The sequence below is a fragment of the Bos taurus genome, chromosome 17 (genome assembly GCF_002263795.3).
Source record: "Bos taurus isolate L1 Dominette 01449 registration number 42190680 breed Hereford chromosome 17, ARS-UCD2.0, whole genome shotgun sequence".
Taxonomy (NCBI): domain Eukaryota; kingdom Metazoa; phylum Chordata; class Mammalia; order Artiodactyla; family Bovidae; genus Bos; species Bos taurus.
This window is the reverse complement of record NC_037344.1, coordinates 52091558-52115033: the sequence shown is the minus strand read 5'-3', so window position 1 is coordinate 52115033 and position 23476 is coordinate 52091558. Positions and strand designations below refer to the sequence as shown.

The 23476-nt window shown below is 46.4% G+C and overlaps 1 protein-coding gene, 1 long non-coding RNA gene and 1 other non-coding gene across 6 annotated transcripts in view; 1 reads left to right on the top strand and 2 right to left on the bottom strand.

The window, feature by feature from the left end:
* RILPL1 (Rab interacting lysosomal protein like 1) overlaps positions 1-3361 on the bottom strand; it is a 41712-nt gene extending 38351 nt beyond the window's left edge. For all 3 annotated transcript variants that reach the window (XM_005217756.3, XM_005217755.2, NM_001075226.1), the window contains 1 exon segment: positions 2799-3361. In XM_005217756.3, the coding sequence (XP_005217813.1) occupies positions 2799-3107 (309 nt within the window). In that variant the 5' untranslated portion in view covers positions 3108-3361.
* Positions 3362-3725: 364 nt separating this feature from the next.
* Positions 3726-19767, top strand: LOC101901945 (uncharacterized). Of its 2 annotated transcripts, XR_001502203.2 has the most exons (3): positions 3726-4357; positions 5422-5564; positions 18695-19767. It is a non-coding gene; the product is annotated as an uncharacterized lncRNA (long non-coding RNA). The 2 variants fall into 2 exon arrangements; XR_009491063.1 differs by having other exon boundaries at positions 3726-5564.
* TRNAG-CCC (transfer RNA glycine (anticodon CCC)) lies at positions 9232-9304 on the bottom strand. Its single transcript has one exon. It is a non-coding gene; the product is annotated as a tRNA-Gly (tRNA).
* Positions 19768-23476: the final 3709 nt, after the last annotated feature.

Genomic DNA, 23476 nt, shown 5'->3' with positions numbered 1-23476 from the left:
TGAAGACAAAGACCTCATCTCTTGTGGTCACCACTGTGGCCCAGAACAGTGCCTGGCACTTTGTAGGTACTCCATAAATTTATCTGTCGAATGAATAAATAACGTATGCTGTTTACATGATATGCACCTGCCACTGCTTTCTAAAGTCTCTCTCTGTGTTTTCCCGTCTTCCCTGTTATGCACTCGCTGCCTGAGATGAGGACCTGGTCTTCCTTTCCTTTGCATCACCTGTGTTACCTGGGAAGGCGCTGTGCAAGCTGTAGTCAATCAGCGGGGTTGCGGACTGAGCAACCAGGCAGTACCTGGTAAGACTGTGGCCCAGGTCTAAGTGATGAACAGAACTGAGTCTTTTGGAGGTCTTTTGGAAGGAGGAGTAGAAGAGAGGGTGCAGGCTTTACTGGAGCCATATTTGCTTTGTTTTTATTTTTTTGACTGCGCCATGTAGGATGCAGGATCTTAGTTCCCCAAGCAGGAATCAAACTGGTGTCCCCTGCATTGGGAGCTTGGAGTCTTAACCACCAGATCACCCGGGAGGTCCCTGGAGCCAGTTGAAAGAGAGAGAAGGAAGAAAGGAAAGAAGGGAGGGAAGGAGGGAGGCAGAAAAGGTGGGAGGCAGGAATGAACAGACAGACAGATAAGATCAAGGACATGCTAAGAAGATTTTTGTGGAAATAACACCTTGAAGATCCTTTGAGGCTTATGAGGGGGTGGGCGTGGGGTGGAGGAGGGAATAAGAGGAGTCTCTCTTGATCTCAAGAATATGAAGTAAAGGGGACTGGAGCTGGGATGGGAGAAAAAAGGATTTTGTCCTCCAAATTATAAAAGATCATCCTCAGTGTTTACAAACGAGCCCTGGCTCTGAACACACTGGTGTTTACTTCCTGGCCAATAGCACTCCAGAAGTGACAAGTGCAGCTGGCTGGGAATTCCACCTGACTCCAGGCCCAGTGGCCTCCGATGGCTCCCAAGGGTGTCTCCCAGCCCAGGTGCAGCAGAACTTAAAATGCCAAGGATGGGGACACAGGTGCCAGGACTTGTGTGACTTGGGCTAAGGCCCTTAGTCCTTGTCAGTAAGAAGCAGTTTGTACGTGAGCATCTCAAGGTGCCTTCCTTCCTCGACCTTTTGGGAGAGATGGAAAGTGTAGGAGTCCGGGTACCTAGGGTGGGGGAAACATTTCCAACATCAGCCTAAGAGAACTCTGTGAAATCCCCTCCTGACCCCAAAACAAAAGTCAACACTTGGCGAAGCCCTCAAAATGGGCCAGGTTTTGTCCAGAGCACCATAACCCTATGAGATGGGTATTATCAATATTGTATTTCCCTATCGTATAGCCTATTATTAATATTCCCTATTATTAATATTTCCCCACTGTATAACCCAGAAGCTGAGGCACAGAGAGGTGAGGTGATTTGCCCAGGGTCACACAGCCCGTGAGTGACAGCACTTTAAACCAGGCTATCTAACTCCAAAGGCCCTGGGAATCTTGACTTTAATTACAGGGCAGGGGACATTTTCAAGCTCCCTGTGAGATCTTGTCTAAGCTCCCTGTCTAAGGCTTGGGAGCTTGAATTTCCTACCTGACCTCAGGACTCAAGGACCTCTGAGGACAAACACAATCACACCTCCAAAACATGAGTACTTTGAATCACCCAGGGATCTGCCCTTAAGGTTAAGACTGTGAACACAGCCCAGGCTCTCTTCCTTGAAAAGACACAGACCTCAAAGCACACAGTAGGTTGATGGCTGGCTGGAGAGTTTCAGAGAGGCCAAAGGTATTTTCCCGAGGACACACAGCGAGTCAGAGTCTGCTCAGACACCCTGATCCTCCAAGGAGAAGTGTTTCCTCTCATTCTCAGTCTCAAGGATCTGCCAGGAGCCTCCCTGGGCTGAGGTTGGGACAGGAAACCACAGGTCTCCCACTTCCTTTTCCCCGGCCACCTCATGTGGACTGCGAGGAGTCCCTGATTCATGAGCCCAGAAGGATCCTTGGTCACAAGCAGAGGCTGAGCCTTAAAGGCACCCCAAATCATCTTTCTCCAATTCAAAGAGGGTGGGGAAGAGACACTAGAATTATCTCCATGGGGGCTGGGAGTCTCAGCACTAACTTGGGACAAATCCCTCCACGCGGATCCTCAGTTTCTTCATCTGTAAAATGAAGGGAATTATCCCTACCTCACAGAGTAAAGTCAAGGTGGGGAAACCAACCTAGGTTAATAAACTCGAAGGAACTCTGGAGAGTCATTGGCAATCAAGAGCCCAGAGACTGAGGGTCAATGAACTCGGTGGCTGGAGGTCCCATCCCCTTGGCTCTGAAAAGGTCTGGAGTACTATGAAGAAAGGAGCCCTGTGTCACACCTTCTGGGTAGCACTGAAAGGTAGGGGCGCTTATTTCATTTCTGGAAAAGAATAATATTATCTAAGCACTTTAGATACTATTCCATTTAATTCTTATAAGGCGGGTCCTATTCCTATCGCCATTTGATATGTGAGGAAATGAAGCACAGAGAGGTGAAATAACTTACTCAAGGTCACACAGCTATTAAATGGTAAAGGTGGGGTTGGAACTCAGGTTTGACTCCAACCAACTACCCTTAATCTCTGTGGGTGGTACATGCCAGGTGCCCAGGCTGGGTAAGAGAGGGCCAGGGGCCTCGCTCCTTCCCTCATCCAGTAGGATCTTCTCTCATCTATTCCCTGTATACACGTACGTGTGCACCTACAGAACCCCAGTGCTGAAGGGCCCCCTAGGTCCCAGCGGCCCCACTGCCCGGATGGGCAGACTGAGGCTACCTCCCACCTTCTGGTGCTTGCGCTCCTTCTCGATGCGGTCCATCCTTTCCAGTCGCAGTCGGTCCAGCTCGAGGCGCAGCTCGTCCAGTTCGGGAGCGACGTGGTGGCGGCTGACGAGCACCTCCAGGATCTCCAAGACACGCACGACCTTGGGCATGAGGCGCGCGATGGCCTCGCAGCCGTGCTGGTCGATGACCCGCTCGAACTCGTGGCCCACGAGCGACGCGATGTCGTACACGTCCATGACCGTCAGCTCCGCCACGTTCTTCTCCAGCGCCGACTCGGCCGCCAGCGCCGACCCCCGGTCCTCCTCCATGGCCCCCCCGCCCAGCCTCTCCCCTACCCCGCAAACTAGTGCAACTCCCAAACTTGCCGCTGTCGAGGGCAGCGCCGGGGCCGGGCCCACCTTTCGCCGCCGCAGCCGGCCGGCGCTTAGCTGGCCCTCGGGCGAGGGCGCACCTGGCAGGCGGCGGGCGTCGGCATGGGCGGAGGCGGTGGGCCGGGAGCCGGAGGTGAGCGATCAGGGTGCGGGTCTCGGCGCCCGGATCGGCCCGGAGCCTGCTCCCCAGTGAGGGGAGGAGGAGGCGGCGGCGGCGGCGAGGAAGGCGCGCGCGTGCGCAGGCCCGCGGCGCCTCCCAAGTTGGGAATCCGAGTTGGGCGCAATGGAGGCGCGGGGTCTGGCTGGAGAGGGGGCTACGCTGCCCTCTCGCAAGCAGTCCTCGCCCGAGGGCTCGCTGCCTCGCCCTGGGCCTGAGAAGGAAGGGCGGCCGCGGCTCCTCCGGGAAACTTTGGCGGCGGCGACGCCGGCTGACCAGCTCCCCCCGCGGGGATGCCGCGCGCCCCGCCCCGATCCCGGCCTGGAGAGGGGCGCGCCCGGCTGCCGCCGCCCGAGGGCGCCCTGGGGTCCCCGCGGGCACCACACCCCCACCCTCCGACTCTGCAGCCCCCCGCGCCGCTCCCGCCGCTCCACCCGCGGGACCTTCCTTCCCCGCCTCCAGCCGGCGCCCCCAGCGCGTCCGGAGGCGCCACCCCCGCCTCCAGCGCGGTCCTAGCTCCTCCTCTCCCAATCCCGTCGCGGAGGGGTCGAGACTAGCCCAGAGGAGAAGCAAGGCGGGTGGTGGGGGGCGGAGGCGGTGGGGCTGCGGGTCGCAGATCTCTTGGGACCACTCACAGCGCCGGGGGGCCACTCTGCGTTGCAGAGAAATGGAGGGCTCAGGAGGTAGACTCCGGGATGCGGCCCATCCCGGGAAAGCGTCGAGGACCCCGCGGCTCGCCTATCCTCCCCACCGACCCGGTCAGCGGGCGGACCTGGCGGCGCCGGGCCCTGAGCTTCAGAAGAGGCGCCCAGGAGAGGGACAGAAAGATCGAGGGGTTCTCTGGTCCCTAAGCCTCCGGGCTGCCCCGCTTGCCGGCCAGCCACATCCGTTAGCGGCTCTTTGTGACACCTACACCACTTCACAGAGGCGGTGAGAACAGGGTTTGAATTTCAGCTTTCTTGTCACAAGCCGCCTGTTCTTTTGACCTGGCTGAATCTGCTAGTCCATCAGACCATCCTTCCTCGCCCAGGTGAGCCTTCCCGGAAGCCACAACCCCATCCTTCACACCCCCTCCTCTGCATCCCCACATCCCATCTCGTACTCCTATAAAGCTGCTCTTAACACAGTGAGTTTTGACCAAGGTTACACTTATTTCCCTCTTCAGAGCTCCTTGAAGTCAGAAAAAACCCTGAACGCCATTGTAGCTGTAAAGTGCACCCCAACTTGACACACGTTATTTAAAACTAAAAATGCTTAAAGTTTATGTAAATATATATATAATTTTTATGTATTTATTTTTGACTGTGCCTGGTCCTTGTTGCTGCATGGGCTTTTCTCTAGTTGCAGTGCGCAGGCTTCTCTTGTTGTGAAGCACAGGCTCTAGGGTGCCCAGGCTTCAGTAGTTGTGGTACATGGGCTCAGTGGTTGCAGCCTCCTGGCTCTAGAGCACAGGCTCAGTCAGCAGTTGTGGCGCACGGGCTTCATTGCTCCGCAGCATGTCGGATCTTCCTGGATCAGGGATTGAACCTGTGTATCCTGCATTGGCAGGCGGATTCTTTACCACTGAGCCACCAGGGAAACTCTAAAAATGTTTAGTTTAAAATATATTGAGCATTTGCTTTATATTTAGTTTAAAAGTAGTGTTTATCATGTGTCAGGCATTATTCCAGGTACTTTACAAATATTTCCTAACTTACTACTTCTTAAAGTGTGGCCTCATGACCGTCAGGGTTCCTCAACACCCAAAGGGTCTCTTTCAGGTCCCTTTGCTAGCTATACATCAATGACAGGCTGCATCTTCTTCCTATAGGTAATACAAATCAGCATATCATGATTGACTGAATGTGCAGATACAGATCTTAGGGGCTAGCTCTCTGATAATGAGCTAGATTTTGAAGAGATTTGCAAAAATATGGAACAATGTCACTGTCCTCAGCACTTGTTTGTTTTGGAGCATAGTTAATTTTTATCGAAAAAATTCATGCTAACATGTCATGTGTCTGTTTTAAATTAATCAGTGTTTTTAAAAACAGCTTAAACTTCTAGTTACAGTAGATATCAATAGATGTAACATTTTAACAAGGTCTCTTTAAGGTCTTCAACAGTTCTTAAGAGTCCCTGAGAGGGAAAAGTTTGAGAACTGCTGCCTTACTACTTCCTAAGAAGTTTTGTACTCTACAACAGAGGAAACTGAGACACAGAGAAGTCAAATCACTTGCCCGAGGTCAGACAAGCTGGTAAGTGTTAAAGCCGGGGTCAGATCTGTGCACAGCATCCCAATAAAGTGGATCTATGATTTGTTGTTTAGTCACAAAGTCTTGTCCGACTTTTTGTGAGTCCATGGACTGTAGCTGCCAGGCTCCTCTGTCTATGGGATTTCCCAGGCAAGAACACTGGAGTGGGTTGCCATTTCCTTCTCCAGGGGATCTTCCCAACCCAGGGATTGAATTCAAGTCTCCTGAGTTAGCTGGGGAGAAGGCAATGGCACCCCACTCCAGTACTCTTGCCTGGAAAATTCCATGGATGGAGGAGCCTGGTAGGCTGTAGTCCATGGGGTCGCTAGGAGTCAGGAACGAGTGAGCAACTTCACTTTCACGTTTCACTTTCTTGCATTGGAGAAGGAAATGGCAACCCACTTCAGTATTCTTGCCTGGAGAATCCCAGGGACAGAGGAGCCTAGTGGGCTGCCGTCTATGGGGTCGCACAGAGTCGGACACAACTGAAGCGACTTAGCAGCGGCAGCAGCAGCAGCAGCATTAGCTGGTGGATTCTTTACCATCTGGGCCACCTGGGAAGCTCTGATCTATGATTATCTCCACCCTAAATCAAGGACAGTGAGGAATAGGAAGGGACATTAAGTTCCTCTAGCTACTGTAACAAATTGCCACAAACTTGACTTCAAACAATAGAAACATTCTCTGACAGTTTGGGAAGCTGGAAATTTGAAGTCAAGGTGTGCTGCCTCTGATGGCTCTAGAGGAGGATCCATCCTTGCCTCTTCCAGCTGCTGGCTTGCATAGCTCGTGGCAGCATCACTCCAGTCTCTGCCTTTGTCTTCACACGGCCTTCTCTGTAGGTCTGTCTTCTCTGTGTCTCTTACAAGAATACTTACAGGACTTCCCCGATGGCCCGCTGGTTAAGACTCAGCATTTCTACTGCAGAGGGCAAGGGTTTGATCCCTAGTGGGGAACTAAGATCCCACCCACATGCTGCTCAGAGCTGCAAAAAAGAAAAAAAAGGAACAGTTGTCTTAGATTTAGGACCTACCCACACAACCCAGAATGATCTCATCTTGAGATCCTTAATCACATCTCTACAGACACTTTTAAAAATAAGGTCACATTTACAGGTTCTGAAGATTAGGACGGAAACAACTTGTTTTTTGGGGGGACGAGTGTCAGGAGGCATGGCACCATTCAACTTGCCACAGGAGGTTAGGTAACTTGTTTAGGGGCCCACAGCTAGGAGGGATGGAGCTGAACCTGGTGTGCCCCCACGGTGAACTAAGAGATAAGTAACGGATGCTCAGACTGGGGCAACTTTGCCTTCCTCAAAGCAGGCAGCAAAGATGTACTGAGAATCTGCTGGGAGGGGACAAGGCTAGAGGAGCCACAGTGTCAGCCAGCAGCTTGAGCCTCAGGACCGGGACAGGAAGGGGATGGGAGAGTGGAGGAGATGGAAATGACTTTGCCACAACATGCCACAACTAAGACCCCAGGAAGGGAAAGGGGAGGCAGGAGTCCAGGGTGACCTCCCCCCGCCAGATGATGAGCCTGAGTTCTTCAGAGAATGTTTACAATCTTAAGTAGGGAGAGGCAGTTAAGCTCTGATGGTTAAGCTTCCAGTTCACTCTACATTCTAAGCTTGGTGCAGTCACTGATAGGGTGTGTGGCCTTGGGCAAGTCACATGACTCTTTGGGGCCTCAGCTTCCCACTCTGTAATATGGGGTCACAAAGGGTAATTGTGATTATTAAACAAAGAAGCATATGAGCCAGCCACACAAAGTTCTATAGAAAAACTAGATGAAGATGATGAAGATGAAAGAAACCTGGAGGCGGGAATTCCCTGCTGTCCAAAATTAGGACCCCATGCTTCCACTGCAGGAGTCCAGGTTTGATCCCTGGTCAGGGAACAAAGATCCCAAAAGCCATATGGCATGGCCAAAAAAAAAAAAAAAGGAAACCTGGGGAGATGTCTGGGTTGGGTGTAGACGTCCAGTTGACAGGCGGGGACGTGGAGCTGAAACTCAGGACTAGAGCAGTTGATGTGGTAAGACCAATATTGACATTCACTGATTCAATCAATATTTAGCTCTTAATAAATTGCCACGTTCACTGCTAAACCTGTGGGCTATGACAATATCTGAGAGACAGGATTACTGCTCTTGTGGGAAACAGATGGTAAACAAGTAAAACCAAAAATAAACTAATTTCAGATAGAACAAGAGAGGGTTGAGAAAGAGGAGGGGAATTAGCAAATTAGTGTGTCACAGGAACTAGATGTGTTAACACAATTCAATTTCAAAAAAGAGTTCCAGACACCATATTGTCTCACCTACAAATATTTTAATATGTATTTCTAAAACATAATGAAATGATAAATCTACAGTATCATGATCACACTTGAAAAAATTAATAATTTCTTCATATCAAGCATTCAATGTTTGAAATGTTGTTTCATGAGTTTATTTTTTAAGTTTGTTTAACTCAAGATCCAAATCATATCCACATATTCCAATTGGTTGATATGTCCTTTCGTCTCTTTAAATCCTCCTCCATCTCTTCTTTTTTCTCCTTCCCTTGAAATCAGTTTGATGATGAAACAGGATTGTTTGCCTTATAGCGATTCTCAGTCTAGATTCTGATAATTTTACCTCTGTAAAGCCCTTTAATATGTTTGTTCCCTGTCTTTTCTTTAGACTGGTGTTGGACTGAGAGGTTGATCTGATTTGAATTCAGTTTATCTGGTGGTAATGTGTTCTAGCATTTCCTTTTGTTAGGAAAGATTCTTTTTTGTTTAGATGTAAATCACCTGCAGTGATGCTGCTGCTGCTGCTAAGTCGCTTCAGTCGTGTCCGACTCTGCAACCCCGTAGACGGCAGCCCACCAGGCTCCCCTGTCCCTGGGATTCTCCAGGCAAGAGTACTGGAGTGGGTTGCCATTTCCTTCTCCAATGCATGAAAGTGAAACGTGAAAGTGAAATCACTCAGTCGTGTCCGACTCCTAGCGACGCCATGGACTGTAGCCCACCAGGCTCCTCCGTCCATGGGATTTTCAAGGCAAGAGTACTGGAGTGGGGTGCCATTTGACCGACCCTTTTAATGTGGCAATTTAGTAGTTTTTAGTAAGTTCACAAAGTTGTGCAAGCATTATGCTTGTGTGCTAAGTCACTTCAGTCGTGTCTGACTATTTGTGACCCTGTGGACTGTAGCCCACCAGGCTCCTCTGTCCATGGGATTCTCCAGGCAAGAATACTGGAGGGAGTTGCCATGCCCTCCTCCAGGGGTTCTTCCCGACCCAAGGATTGAACCAGTATCTCTTACGACTCCTGCATTGGCAGGCGGGTTCTTTATCACTAGTGCCACCTGGGAAGACCCACGACCACCCTGTAATCTCACATTTTCATTAACTGCCCCATAAAATCCTGTACCTATTAACAGTCAACCTCCATTCCCCTCTGCCCAAAGCCCCTGGTCACCACTAATCTGCTTTCTGGGTCTATAGATTTGTCTATTCTGAACGTTTCATATAAAGAATCATATACTATGTGATCTCATGTCTGACTTCTTTCACTTAGCATCATGTTTTTCAAAAATATTTCTATTTGTTTATTTATTTGGCTGTGCTTGGTTTTGGTTATGACATGCGGGATCTTTGATCTTTGTTGTGGCATTTAGTATCTAGTTCTCTGACCAGGGATCGAACCCAGACCCCCTGCATTGGGAGTGCAGAGTCTTAACCACTGGACCACCAGGGAAGTCCCTTTAACTCATTTAATCCCCACAAAAATTGTTTATTCCCATTTTACAGATGAAAAACTGAGACAAAGAATGATTCAGTGCCTCACCAAAGGTCATATAACAAACAAACCTACTGCATCAAATGTGAACTTGGACCCAGAATCAATTTCTGGTCCTCTCTTCCACCGCCCTCCCCCTGCTCCCCAACTTGCCCCATCCAATCTATGCTCAGCCTCCTGACTCACACTCAAACAGAGCACATTTGTTCCCTGGGCTTCACACACATGGGCTGTGGTCTTCTCTTATTCCCTCCGTATCATATGATTCCATTTATTCAGAATGTCCAGAATAGGCAAATGCACAGAAAGCAGGTTGGTGGTCGCAGGGCTGCCCCACCTGGCACACGAAAGGTACTCACTCAATAGTTGAGCTTCCTGGTTGGATAAGGGCCTTTTCTCTTTTTCTACCTACCCTCTTCTGGAGCCTGGTTTATCTCAGAGAAACGAGGAGTTCTGTTCCTATGAAGTGATCTGAAGAAAAGTACTAACCACAGGCAAAACAACACAGAAGGTGGAAACAACCCAGGAGTCCACTGTGAGATGAATAAACAAAATGCGGTCCATCCATACAATGAGACAGGATTCCGCTATAAGAAGGAATGAAGCACCAACACAGGCTACGACACAGACAAACCTTAAAAACGCGAGGCTAGAGCCTTCCCTCGCGGTCCAGTGGCTAAGACTCGGCTCTCCCAGTGCAGGGGGTCTGGGTTCGATTCGATCTGGGTTCGATTCGATCTGGGTTCGATCTAGGATCGAACTAGATCCTAAATGCCGCAGTGACGATCAAAGATCTCACATGCCACTGCTAAGACCCAGCACAGCCAAATCAGTAAACAAAAAGAAATACATATTTTTGAAAAACATGATGCTAAGTGAAAGAAGTGAAAGAAGTCAAACCTGAGGTTACATAATATATAATACCTTTATATGAAATGTTCAGAATAGACAAATCTATAGACCCGGAAAGGTTAGTGGTGACCGTGGGCTTCAGGCAGAGGAGCATGGAGGGTGACTGTTAATAGGTACAGGATTTTATGGGGCAGTTAATGAAAATGTGAGATTAGAGAGTGGCCATGGGTACAAATTCGATCCCTGGTTGGGGAACTAAGACTCCACATGGAAAAAAAAAAAAAACAGATCAGAGGCTGGCACGTGGTAAGAGCTACATTAATGTTAGCTGCTGCTCTTTATATTATTGTTGTTGTTACTATTACATTTGCTGTCACTGTCACCACTGAAGCATTTCATTCAGAACACTGACACCGTGGAATCAACACTGTTCTCTTACTGTGGTGTTTGAAGCTACTAGAGGAATTAGAAATTAGGGCAACCAAGTCCCATCAATTGCACCTGCAACGCATCTCGGAAATTCTTCTACTTCCTCATGTCCCTCCTAGCACCCTAGCCCCACTTAATATTATTTCACCACCTGGAAGGCTACAGTAGGCTTCTAACTGAGTTTTCTGCTTCATCCCTTCTTCCTTCTAATCTACTCAACAGTCAATAATCTTTTTTTTTTTTCTCCACTACATGGCATGTGGAATGTTCCTCACTAGGGATCAAACCTGTGTCCCCTGCAGTGGAAGCATGGAGTCTTAACCAATGGACTACAGGGGAAGTCGGCATTCAATAATCTTGATAAATACATACATTGTATCACACCAGGTATCAAGGCCAAGTTATAATAAGCCCAAAGTCCTTCCCAAGGCTGACATAACTTTCATAGTCCATCTTCACCTCACACCTAAGCAACTCACTGTCTGAGCACCAGCCACCCTTCTGTTCCTTTAGTCCTATGTACATGGTTCATCTAGTCCAAACTCACATCCTTGGTGAGAGCATCCAAATGGCTGAGCTTGGGTCATAGCCCATGATCAAGGGAAGTGAAGTTTAACCTTTTTTGTTCCTTTTTTTCCCTTAAGTTTAACTTTTTAAACTTCCATAGAAGGAATAAAACTCTGCTTTCATCAAAAATCACATAGGGATGGACAGCCCAAACTTAGAAAGCGAGTTCAGGTGCTGAGTGGGAGACAGCATATGACTTGTTGAGGAGGGCATGCAAATTTGAGTCAGAGCGGAATTGCTGGGAAATAATGGAAAGGTGATTAAAGGTCAGTTCACTAGAGGGTCTCTTTCTCCATCTACTCTACACACAGTACTCAACCTTCCCTCCCAATAACATGGAACAGCTATTCAAAGATTATGGGCTGGGACTTCCCCAGTGGTCCAGTGGTTAAGACTTTGTGCTTCCAATGCAGGGGATGTGGGTTCTATCCCTGGTCAGGGAACTAAGATTTCTCATGCCATGTGACCAAAAAAGTTAAAAAATAAATAAAGACTATGGGCTTGCTGATATATTCATGAATAAAATGATGTAATGTCTGTGATTTTTTTGCTTTAAAATAACCCATTGGGAGGGTGGGATGGTTGGGAATGTGGAGAAGATGAACACTTGCCTTTTTGTTAATGATTGTTTAAGCTGGGTGATGGGTATATGGAACTCCATCATACTATTTTCTCTCCTATAATATTAGAACATTTTCATTACAAATTAAAAAAATTAATACAGACTGTGGGCTTGAGTGAATGACAAAATATTAGCTTTCCTGGGATGAGTTTTGCTTCAGCCATGGGTAAAAGAAGAGGGACTTGATGCCACCAACAAGAATGGAAAATCTGGAGTGGGGAGAAGGGTGAGTGGGTGCTGGGAGCTCCCACAGTTAGCTGCAGAAGGAAGAACTGAGCCAGAGGTTCCTGGAGCCAGTTGCCTGGGCACGTGGCAGAGAGAAGCAGTGATTATGTGCAAGGAGAAGTTATTGCTTCCTGGAAAATCAGGCCACCAGCCCCTGAGAAACCACACTAGGACTTGAGAGGGAACTTTGGGGCACTAGAGAATAGCTCCCTGTGCTGTTGCCATAGACTACCTAAAAGACTGAAAGTCTGTGCCCCTCAAATTCATATGTTGGAAACCTAACCCCACAACGTGATGATTTTAGGGGGAGGGGCCTCTGGGAGGTCATGAGGTCATGGGGATGGAGCCCTCATGCATTGGATTAGTGCTCTTTTAAAAGAAAGACATGCCTGCGGGCTTCCCTAGTGGTCCAGTGGTTGAGACGCCACCCTTCCACTTCAGGCGTCGTGAATTCGATCCCTGATCAAGAAATTAAGATTCTGCATGTTGCTAACCTTGGCCGAAGTTTAAAAATAAATGAATAAAATTTTTTAAAATGACAGAAATTCCTTCTCTCTCCCACCATGTGAAAAGACAGAGGTCTATGAACCAGAAAGGGGGTTCTCACCAGACACCAAATCTGACAGTGCTTTGATCTTGGACTTTCAGCCTCCAGAAGTGGGAGAAATAAATTTTTGTCACTTATAAGTCACCCAGGCTATGGTACATTTTCTGGCCTTCTTTATAAAAAATTGAGGTGTAGTTAACATACAACGGGCTTCCCTGGTGTCTTTGATGGTAAAGAATCTGCCTTTAATGCAGGAGACCTGGATTTGATCCCTTGGTGGAAAAGATCCCCAGGAGAGGGAAATGGCAACCCACTCCAGTATTCTTGACTGGAGAATCCCATGGACAGAGGAACCTGGTGGGCTACAGTTCATGGGGTCACAGAGAGTTAGACACGAGCAACTAACACTTTAACATACAAGATTGTTTAAGTTTAAGGTATCAGTTCAGTTGCTCAGTCTTGTCTGACTCTTTGCAACCCCATGGACTGCAGCATGCCAGGCTTCTTTGTCCATCACCAGCTCCTGGAGCTTGCTGAAAGCTCAAACTCATGTCCATCGAGTCACTGATGCCACCCAACCATCTTATCCTCTGTCGTCCCCTTCTCCTCCTGCCTTCAATCTTTCCCAGCATCAGGGTATTTTCCAAGGAGTCAGTTCTTTGCTTCACGTGGCCAATATTGGAGTTTCAGCTTCGGCATCAGTCCTTCCAATGAATATTCAAGACTGATTTCCTTTAGAATTGACCGGTTTGATCTTGCAGTCCTAAGGATTCTCAAGAGGCTTCTCCAACACCACAGTTGAAAAGCACTCAGCTTTCTTTATGGTCTAACTCTCACATCCATACATGACTACTGGAAAAACCATAGCTTTGACTAGACAGATCTTTGTTGGCAAAGTAATATCTCTGCTTTTTAATATGCTGTCTAGGTTGGTCATAGCTTTTCTTCCAAGGAGCAAGCATCTTTTAATTTCATGGCCGCAATCACCATTCGCAGTGATTTTGGAGCCCAAAAAATAAAGTCTCTCACTGTTTCCATTCTTTCCCCATCATTTGCCATGAAGTGATGGGACTAGATGCCATGATCTTCATTTTCTGAATGTTGAGTTTTAAGCCAACTTTTTCACTCTCCTCTTTCACTTTCATCAAGAGGCTCTTTAGTTCCCCTTCACTTTCTGCCATAAGGGTGGTGTCGTCTGCGTTATCTGAGGTTATTGATATTTTGGCCAGCAATCTTGATTCCAGCTTGTGCTTCATCCAGTCTGGCATTTTGCATGATGTACTCTGCATATAAGTTAAATAAGCAGGGTGACAGTATAAAGCCTTGACATACTCCTTTCCCAATTTGGAACCAGTCTGTTATTCCATGTCCAGTTCTAACTGTTGCTTCTTGACCTGCATACAGATTTCTCAGGAGGCAGGTCAGGTGGTTTGGTATTCCCATCTCTTGAAGAATTTTCCACAGTTTGTTGTGACCTACACAGTCAAAGACTTTGGCATAGTCAATCAAGCAGAACTTAAAGTAAGATTAAGGTATACAATGTGTTGATCTGATACCTTTATGTGTTGCCGTATGACTGTCACCATAGCATTAGCTGATCTCTGAGTGTCTATGGGTCTTTTTGTTACAGCAGTTCGCACTAAAACAAACCACTTTACAAAGACTTATTTTTCAGGAGTCCGAGTAGTCTTCTGCTTTACTTGCCCTGTCTCTTGGGCTCAGTTCCAAGGGTTGACATCCTGAAATAGCCTCAGATCCACTCTTCTACCCATGGCAGCCTTGACTTCCCAAAGATGCTAATCTGGATTCTTATTCCTCTTTCTCACCCTGTCCTCCTCCTCCTCTTCCTTCTCCTTTTCCTCCTCATCCTTCTTTTTTTTTTTTTCTCATCCTTCTTTAATTTGATAGACTTGAGAACAGTTCTGATGTCATCATTGCATCTTTTTTTAGTAATATTTTAAAAAAATATTTATTTTACTTATTTGGCTGCACCAGGTCTTAGTTGTGGGGTCTTTGATCTTCCTTTTAGCATGCAGGATCTTTTTTATTTTATTTTTTTAGTTGCATCATGTGGGATCTAGTTCCCTGACCAGGGATTGAACCCTGGCCCCCTGCATTGGAAGAGCAGAGTGTTAGCCACTAGACCATCAGGGAAATCCCCTCCAGAAATGTCACAGGAGACTCAGTCTGTTCTACTTAATAGTCACCCTCACTAAGTCAAAGACATTATATGGAAGATAATAGTGTCCCCAAACCCATCTTAGAAAACAGGAAGATCAGACCTTAGCAACACCATTGTTTGAAGTGCACTGGGCACGCTCTCTGAATTTCAATGTCTGTTTCACCTGAAGAGAGGTTACTTGTAAATACTGGCTCTGTGCAGATTTTGTATTACAGTTATATTCATTTGGTAGCACTTCTCTGCTTTGAGGGTCCTCATCCACTTTTCTTTTTTTTTAAAGATTTTTTGGATGTGAACCATTTTTTAAGTCTTTATTATGTTTGTTACAACATTGCTTTTGTTTTTATGTTTTTGTTCTTGTTTTTTTTGGCATGGGTTCTTAGCTCCCCAACTAGGGATCAAACCCACACCCCCTGCATTGGAAGACAAAGTCTCAACCACTGGATGGCCAAGGAAGTCCCAAGTGGTTGGGCTCTTAAAGAAAATGTTGAAAGAAAGCTATTTAAAATGTAAAAAAAAAAAAAGAAAAATCACCCATTGACTTTGTATGGGCTCCTTGAAAAGAATATGAGTTAATGCTTTGTTGGAGGGTATAATACCAGGGAAGCAAGAGTTAGGGAAGAAGTAAAGTGAGGCTGAAAAGGAGGGAGACCAAATTTAAGGTGGAATATTGCCAAAGTTGGTCCAGCTTTGCAAGAATGCTCAGCTGGTTGCTTAATCCAATCGGTGCTGAGGTGACCTTGGCGCTGCACAGGGCTCTGCCTCGGGTGCTGTTCATGCTGCAAAACCAAGTATCCAGGTGAGGGTGGGGAGGGTCCTGGTGGGATGAACGGACCTGGAGTTTCCACACCCACAATCTGGCCATTTACAAAATTATGTATTTAGTAGGATTCTTCCTATCCCATTTCCAGTCCCAGGTAACTACTGTTGACAGTTTGACTCATGTTCTTTCTGATTTTTCTCCTGAGAACATGCATATATATATATATATATATATATATATATATATATATATATATATATATAAAACACATTTATTTTTTATGGAAGCGTGACAAACATATTAATATACAATTTGCTTTTTTCACTTCATGTTACCCTATAATCATCTTTCCAGCTCCAGCATATATACATATATCTTGTTCTTTTTTCTTTTTTAATAGATAATCCCTGCCTCCTTCTTTCAAATGATTGTATAGTTCTCTGTTTTATGAATGTACTGTAATTTACCTGATTATTTCTTCCCTTGATAGACATTCATGCCATTTCCTGCTTTAGGCTATTTTAAACAACCTTGCTGCGTAAGTTGACTTTTGGTTCTTTCATTTTTATGGGAAGTGAGTGGCCAAAATATGTCACATCCTCGTCTGCCCAGCACCTCTGTTCCTGCGTATAAATGACGCAGTGAGGCCACAGCTCACCCACTGCAGCCAGCCAGCCTCAGGCTGTGTTGCTGTTCTGGGGGCTGGGTCCAGGGGGGTAGGTTGTGAACTGGGGCTTTGGTTGGGTGGTTCTGGGAAGAGTATGAGGATCTGGGAATTTGCTCTAGAGTGGGTGCTAGCAGGAAGCAGGATGACTCTACGATCGAGGCTCTTAATAAATCTCGTCTATATGGGGGGACAGACTGGTGAGAAGCTGAGGCTGTAACTGGTGCAGAAGCAGCTGTCACTCATATTTGCCAGGAGAGGGTTGGATCTGGCATTCTGTGGCTTGGACCACATTCGTGTCTTGTCTTGTTCCATCATCGTCCCAGAGTGGCCTTGGCTGATGCTCTTGTTTGGTGAAATGGTTATCTCAGTGGGAGAGCAGCAAGGCCAGCTGACGCCAGGTCAGCAGGTGGGTGTCCGGCACTGCCCCCTCTTTGTCAAAGCCGCAAAGGCTGTTTGGTATTCAAGATGGGAGTAGATAGCTGCACTCAGTCGCTCAGTTGCTCAGTCATATCCAACTCTTTGCGACCCTATGGACTTGTAGCCCGCCAGGCTCCTCTGTCCATGGGATTTTCCAGGCAAGAATACTGGAGTGGGTTGCCATTTCCTTCTCCAGGGGATCTTCCTGACCCAGGGATTGAACCCACCTCTCTTGCGTCTCCTGCATTGGCAGGCAGGTTCTTTACCACTAGCGCCACCTGGGAAGCCCCAGAAGTAGGATCTAGGGAAAAACAAAACTGGACCCTGACCAACTTTGGAACCTGACCTAACCTCAAAGGCACCATCTCTCCTGACTGTCCTTTGTACCTGAACCTGGCTGTTTCTGGACCAAACCTTGGACAGCTGAAGATTCTTCCTTGTTTTAAACATATTTTTAATATTTATTTTTATTTATTTGGCTGCACTGGATCTTAGTCATGGTATGCAAGATTTTCGATCTTCGTTGCGGTATGTGAAGTTGTAGTTGTGGCATGTAGTATCTAGTTCCCTGACCAGGGATCGAATCTGGGCCCCTGCATTAGGAGCACAGACTATTAGCCCCTGGACCACCCGGGAAGTCCCCCTTGCTTGTTTTAAATAGCTTATTGAGATATAGTTCATATGCCATAAAGTCCACACATTTAAAGGGTACGGTTCAGTGACATCAGTATGTTCACAGATACGTGCACCCGTCACTACTATCTAGTCCCAAGTCTTTTTATTTTTTTTTTGGCTGTACCCCATGGCTTACAGGATCTTAAGTTCTCCAACCAGAAATCAAATCTGGGCTCGGGCAGAGAAAGCACTGAGTCCTCATCACTGGACTGCCAGGGAATTCCCAGAATATTTTAATTGCTCCAAACAGAAGCCCCTACCAGGTGAGAAAGGAGTGGGTGAGGGATAAACTGAGAGATTGGGATTGACATATACACACTCACTGTTTAGTCACTAAGTCCTGTCTGACTCTGTGTCACCCCATGGACTGCAGCACGCTGGGCTCTTCTGCCCTCCATTTTCTCCCAGAGTTTGCTCAGATTCATGTCCATTGAGTCAATGATGCTATCTAACCATCTCATCCTCTACTGCCCTCTTCTCCTTTTGTCTTCAGTCTTTCCCAGCAGCAGGGTCTTTTCCAGTGAGTTGGGTCTTTGCATGGGTGGCCAAAGTATTGGGGCTTCAACTTCAGCATCTGTCCTTCTAATGAATATTCAGGGTTCATTTCCTTTGGGATTGACTGGTAATATACACACACTACTATATATAAAAGAGATAACTAGGGGGATTTGCCTGGCAATCCAATGGTTAAGACTCCATGCTTCCAATTCTGGGGGCACAGGTTCAACCTCTGGATGGGGAACTAAGATCCCACATGCTGTGGGGTGCTTCCAAAAAAAAAAATAGGCAAGTAATAAGGACCTACTGTAAAGCACAGGGAACTCTACTCAGTCCTCTGTAGTGACTTACATGAGAAAAGAATCTAAAAAAAAGCGGATATATGTGTAACTGGTTCACTTTGCTGTACAGAAGAAACTACACAAGGTAAATCAACTATACTCAAAAAAACAAAAAACCAAGCCCCATTAGCAGTCACTCCCCGTTTGCTCCTTACTTCTACTATAGCCTGAGGAAACCACTAATTACTCTGTCTTTATGGACTTGCCTGTTTTGGACATTTTATTTAAGTAGAATCATACAATGCATAACCCTTTTGTGACTGACTTCTTTGACTTAGTTTACTGTCGTCAAGGTCCACCTTGTTGTAGCTTGAATCAGTACTCTATTCCTTTTAATGGCTGAATAATAATCTATCATAGGGATAGACCACGTTTTCTCTATTAATTTACCCATCAGTGAACTTTTGTGTAAATTGGACTTTCCCTATTATTTGCTTGTGGTAAAAGTAGTGCTTTCCTTCTGGAAGCTCAGGTGCCTAAGTTATCCACTGCTGTGTAATAGGTTGTCCCAAAACTAAGTGGCTTAAAACAACAATAATCATTATCTTTCATCCTTTTTGCAGATCTGGAGTTCTGGAGCAGTTTGGCTGAGCAGTCCTGATATGGGATTTCTCAGGAGACTGCAGTCAAGATATCAGCAGGGGCTGCATTATTATCTGAAGGCTTGACTGGGGCCACTTCCAAAATGGTGCCCTCACGTGGCTGTCAATAAGAGGCCTGAGTTTCTCTCCCCTGTGGGACTGTCTCCCAGAGCTGCTTGAGTGTCCGTATGACATGGTAGCTGGCTTCCCTCAGAGAAGTGTCAAGAGAACACTGAAGCAACAATTCCTTTTATGACCTAGCTTCAGAAATCATAGTCATCTCTGCCACATTCTCTTAGAGGTCAGTCACTAAGTTCTGCCTCTCATTCCAGAGGAGGGCAATTAGGCTCCATTTTTTTTTTTTTTTTTTGGCTGCTGTAGCATATGGGAATCAAACCCATGGCCCCTGCAGTGGAAGCGTGGAGCCCCAACCACTGGACCACCAGGGAATTCTCTAGATTCCACCTTTTAAAGGTAGGAAGGTCACAGAACTCCTGGATATATTTTGAAACCATCATAACAGGCAATGATAGAGCTGAGGAGCCAAACAAGATTGTGAGACAAAGGCATAGATTATCAACAGCAGAAAGATATTAATCCACTTAGGACTAGAGAAAGGAAGGGAGGAAGTAGGACTATCAGAGCCCAGGAGCCAGGACTATCCAGTAGAAACTGGACTTTCAGAGGATCTGGAGCCTCGAACATGCAGTCACTGGCAGAGATGCTTCCCAAAGCAGCAAGGGAGACAAAAATGCCCTGGCTTCTTCCTTCCTCGGCCCTCCAGTCTTCCACCAGTGCCTGCGACTGGCTGAACCTACCAGGAAGCAGAGTGAAAGGGAGCCTGGGAAACAGATTTCCTTGTGATACAAAGGTGGGCAGAGAGGGCCAGGATGGGTGTGAGATGAAGGTCCTAGCACGGCACCTCCCAGGACGGCTTACTTGATTAGGTGGTGACATTATGGCTAAACTTGTCTTGAATTTTCATTTTTATATCAATATTGTTCTTCATAAAGTAACATTTAAAAATTGAAAAATGAAAAAAAGAAAAGAAAAATGAAAGAAAATTCTCTAGTCTCCTTTACTCTTCTTTATTTTTTAAGAGAACTTCTGTGGGACCAGAAGGGAAGGGGAATGTTAATACCCAACCAGCAGAAAGCTGATCTAGCCTTTCTGGGGAAGCAGCCTTTGTTATTCCCTTTAAAACCTGTCAGCGTCTGAGAACCGACTATGCAACGGATGCAAATGCCTCATCAGTGTCTAACCTAGTTTCCTGGTTTCTGCCACAACAAGCTTCTGATTCCCAGAAAAAATAATTGATCTTGTCCTCTCCAGGTATATACCCAAGAGAATTGAAAAATCTATATCCATCAAGAATATGTATGGAAATGTTCATAGCAACGTTCCTAATAATAGCCCCAAAGTAGAAACAACCCAAAGTCCATCAGTGGGTGAATGGCTAAACAAAATATGGTCAGGGGGAATGAGGAATGGGATATGACTGCTAATGGGTCAGGATTTCTTTTAGGGGTGATGAAGTGTTTCAGAACTAGACAGTGGTGATGGTTGAACAACTCTGTGGGTGACAAGTCCTGAGAACTTGTAGTTCTTTGAATTAATTTGTTTTCAAATCCTGAAATATTGTTGAAAGATACCTGATGACCAATTATGCATGCGTGCATGGGTGCTAAGTTGCTTCAGTTTTGTCTGACTCTTTGCGACCTCATGGACTGTAGCCCGCCAGGCTCCTCTGTCCATGAGAATCTCTACGCGAGAATACTGGAGTGTGTTGCCATGCCCTCCTCCAGGAGATCTTCCTGACCCAGGGATCAAACTTTTATCTCTTACATCTCCTGCATTGGCAGGCGGGTTCATTGGCAGGCAGGTTCTTTATGGCTAGGGCCACTTGGGAAGCTCGAGTAATTATGACAAGGATGCTAAAAAGAAAAACCTGGGCAAAGAAGAAAATATCCCAAGTTTATAAAAATATACCAGATTATATAGTATTGTGATTAGAGTTACTTTTGTCTCTTTTCCAATTTTTAGACAGCACTGTTACTTTTATAATATAAAAATTTATAGATGACTTCTGGCGTCGTCTTTGGCTTGGCCCACCACCATGTTTTCAAAAACTGGAGTTGAATGTATTTATTTTATTTGCTACACTGAGTCTTAGTTGTGTCATGTAGGATTCTCAGTTGCGGCATGTGGGATCTAATTCTCTGACCAGGAATCGAACCTGTGCCCTGTACATAGAAAGCTTGGAGTCTTAGCCACTGGACCACCAGGGCAGTCCCCTGAATGTATTCAGATACAGAATCTATGCTCCAGTTTGCCACAGTCCTTCCTACTCCTTATTGCCTTAAGCTGGTGCCATCTCTCATATAAACTGCCTGATCCCTAAAGTGAGTCCCTTGACTTACATAATAAAACTCCCATAATATACAATTCACTGTGGTCCAGTGATATGATAAATATCCACGTTTGAAATCCCTGACAAGTGGGGTTAGAATGTTATTGAGTCAGTTTGAAAATGAAAATTAATATTTAATGTCTAGATAAAAACAGAATTGTTCTTCAAACTTTTCTACAGAGCTGGGTTGCTTGCAAGATGATATTCACCAGTTTAATTCAGTTTAACAGGAAACCTCTGATGGTATTATAAGCAAAAAGAGATTTACTATAGGGAAATTGTTGTCATTGTTATTTAGTCACTAAGTCGTCGTGTCTGACTCTTTTGTGACCCCTTGGACTGCAGCCCATCAGGCTTCTCTGTCCATGGGGTTTCCCAGGCAAGAATACTGGAGTGAGTAAGACATTTTCTTCTCCAGGGGATGTTCCTGACCCGGGACTAAACCAGCGTCTCCTGCATTGGTAGGCAGATTCTTTACCACTGAGACACCAGGGAAGCCCACTATAGGGAAATAGAGGCTTCCAAATGGATTGGTGAAACTGGAAGAGCAGGCTCTAGGCTGAGTCTCCTTCCAGTGATGGCTGCCAGGATGACACTACAGAACTGACCTGCCAAGAGAAGGGCCCTTGCCAGTTTGCAAGGTACAGAATCAGGGGACCATTATTAGAACTCTTGAGTTCAATAACGTTTCATCATAGCCAGGAAACTTCCATCATCACCCTAATTGTACCTATTTCTTGACACCTGCCCAGGAAACTGGATATTGGGCCACTACTGCCCCCTATTGCCTGTTAGTCTTTGAAGAAATAATTCCCCAAACATGCCCAGCGCATAGCATCATCTGATTTTCATTGATGACTTTACCAGATGAGCAAAGAGTGTGGTGTCATATTTTTTACAGACAGGGAAATTAAGGTTCAGAGAGGTGATGGAACATAAATAAGGTCACACAGCTATGTGCAAAGCTGGAGTAACAACCCAGATCTCCTCACGCTCAGGCCAGTTCAGTGAACTTGCTATGTCAACTACCATGTCATGGGTGAGGTTTTTTGGTGGGGCTTCCCTGGTGGCTCAGAGGGTAACGCGTCTGCCTGCAATGCAGGAGACCTGGGTTCAATCGCTGGGTCAGGAAGAACCCCTGGCGAAGTAAATGGCACCCCATTCCAGTACTCTTGCCTGGAAAATCCCATGGACAAAAATCCCATGGACAGAGAAGCCTGGTAGACTACAGTCCACGGGATCGCAAAGAGTCAGTCACAGCTGAGCGACTTCACTTTCTTTATGGTAGGGCCTGAGAGCACAGCACACAAGCACAGGTATGCCAAGACTAGTGCCTCGGGAGTGACAGACTGGTGAATGACTGTAACTCTAAGCACAGAGGAAGGGGCTAGTATTGTGCAGGAGGAAGTCTAGAGCTGACATTTGAGGTGGGTTTTGAGGGATGTGTAGGAGTACCTCAGGAGGCAAAGGGTGGGGGGAAAATTGTCTTAGTAGCTGGCAATATTTAAGGGGCTGCAGGGTGTCAGCAAGACTTTTGGGGAGGTGAGAGACTTCTAATTTAGGAGGATGTGGAGAAGGCAATGGCACCCCACTCCAGTACTCTTGCCTGGAGAATCCCATGGACGGAGGAGCCTGGTAGGCTGCAGTCCATGGGGTCGCTAAGAGTCGGACACGACTGAGCGACTTCACTTTCACTTTTCACTTTCATGCATTGGAGAAGGAAATGGCAACCCACTCTGGTGTTCTTGCCTGGAGAATCCCAGGAACTGCAGAGCCTAGTGGGCTGCCGTCTATGGGGTCGCACAGAGTCGGACACGACTGAAGCGACTTAGCAGCAGCAGCAGCCAAGGTAAAATTTTTTTGTGTGTATGTGGTTGTATTATAGACATACAGTAAAGCAAAAAATATGGAGCACTACTCAAGTATATAGCTTGAGCTTTTAAAAAAAGCATATGTAAACACTCGTGTATCCATCATTTAGTGACGATATGATATAATATTTCCAATATCGCAGAAGTTTCCCTCGTTCCCCTTCCCAATCTATACGCACCCCCGTCTTTTCCCCGGTTTTTTTTGAACATAAAAGTTCAAACCCTTTGGCTTCAGCCCCATCTCCTCCTTATATTCCTATTGCTACCTCCAAATCTTCCGCTGTCTTTATGGATAATCCTAAGAGTGTCTCGCATGAGGCAGAGGAGGTTTCTTGATATTATCGCTTTCTGTTGGAGAAGGAAATGGCAACTCACTCCAGTATTCTTGCCTGGAGAATCCCAGGGACAGAGGAGCCTAGTGGGCTGCGGTCTATGGGGTCGCACAGAGTCGGACACGACTGAAGCGACTTAGTAGCAGCAGCA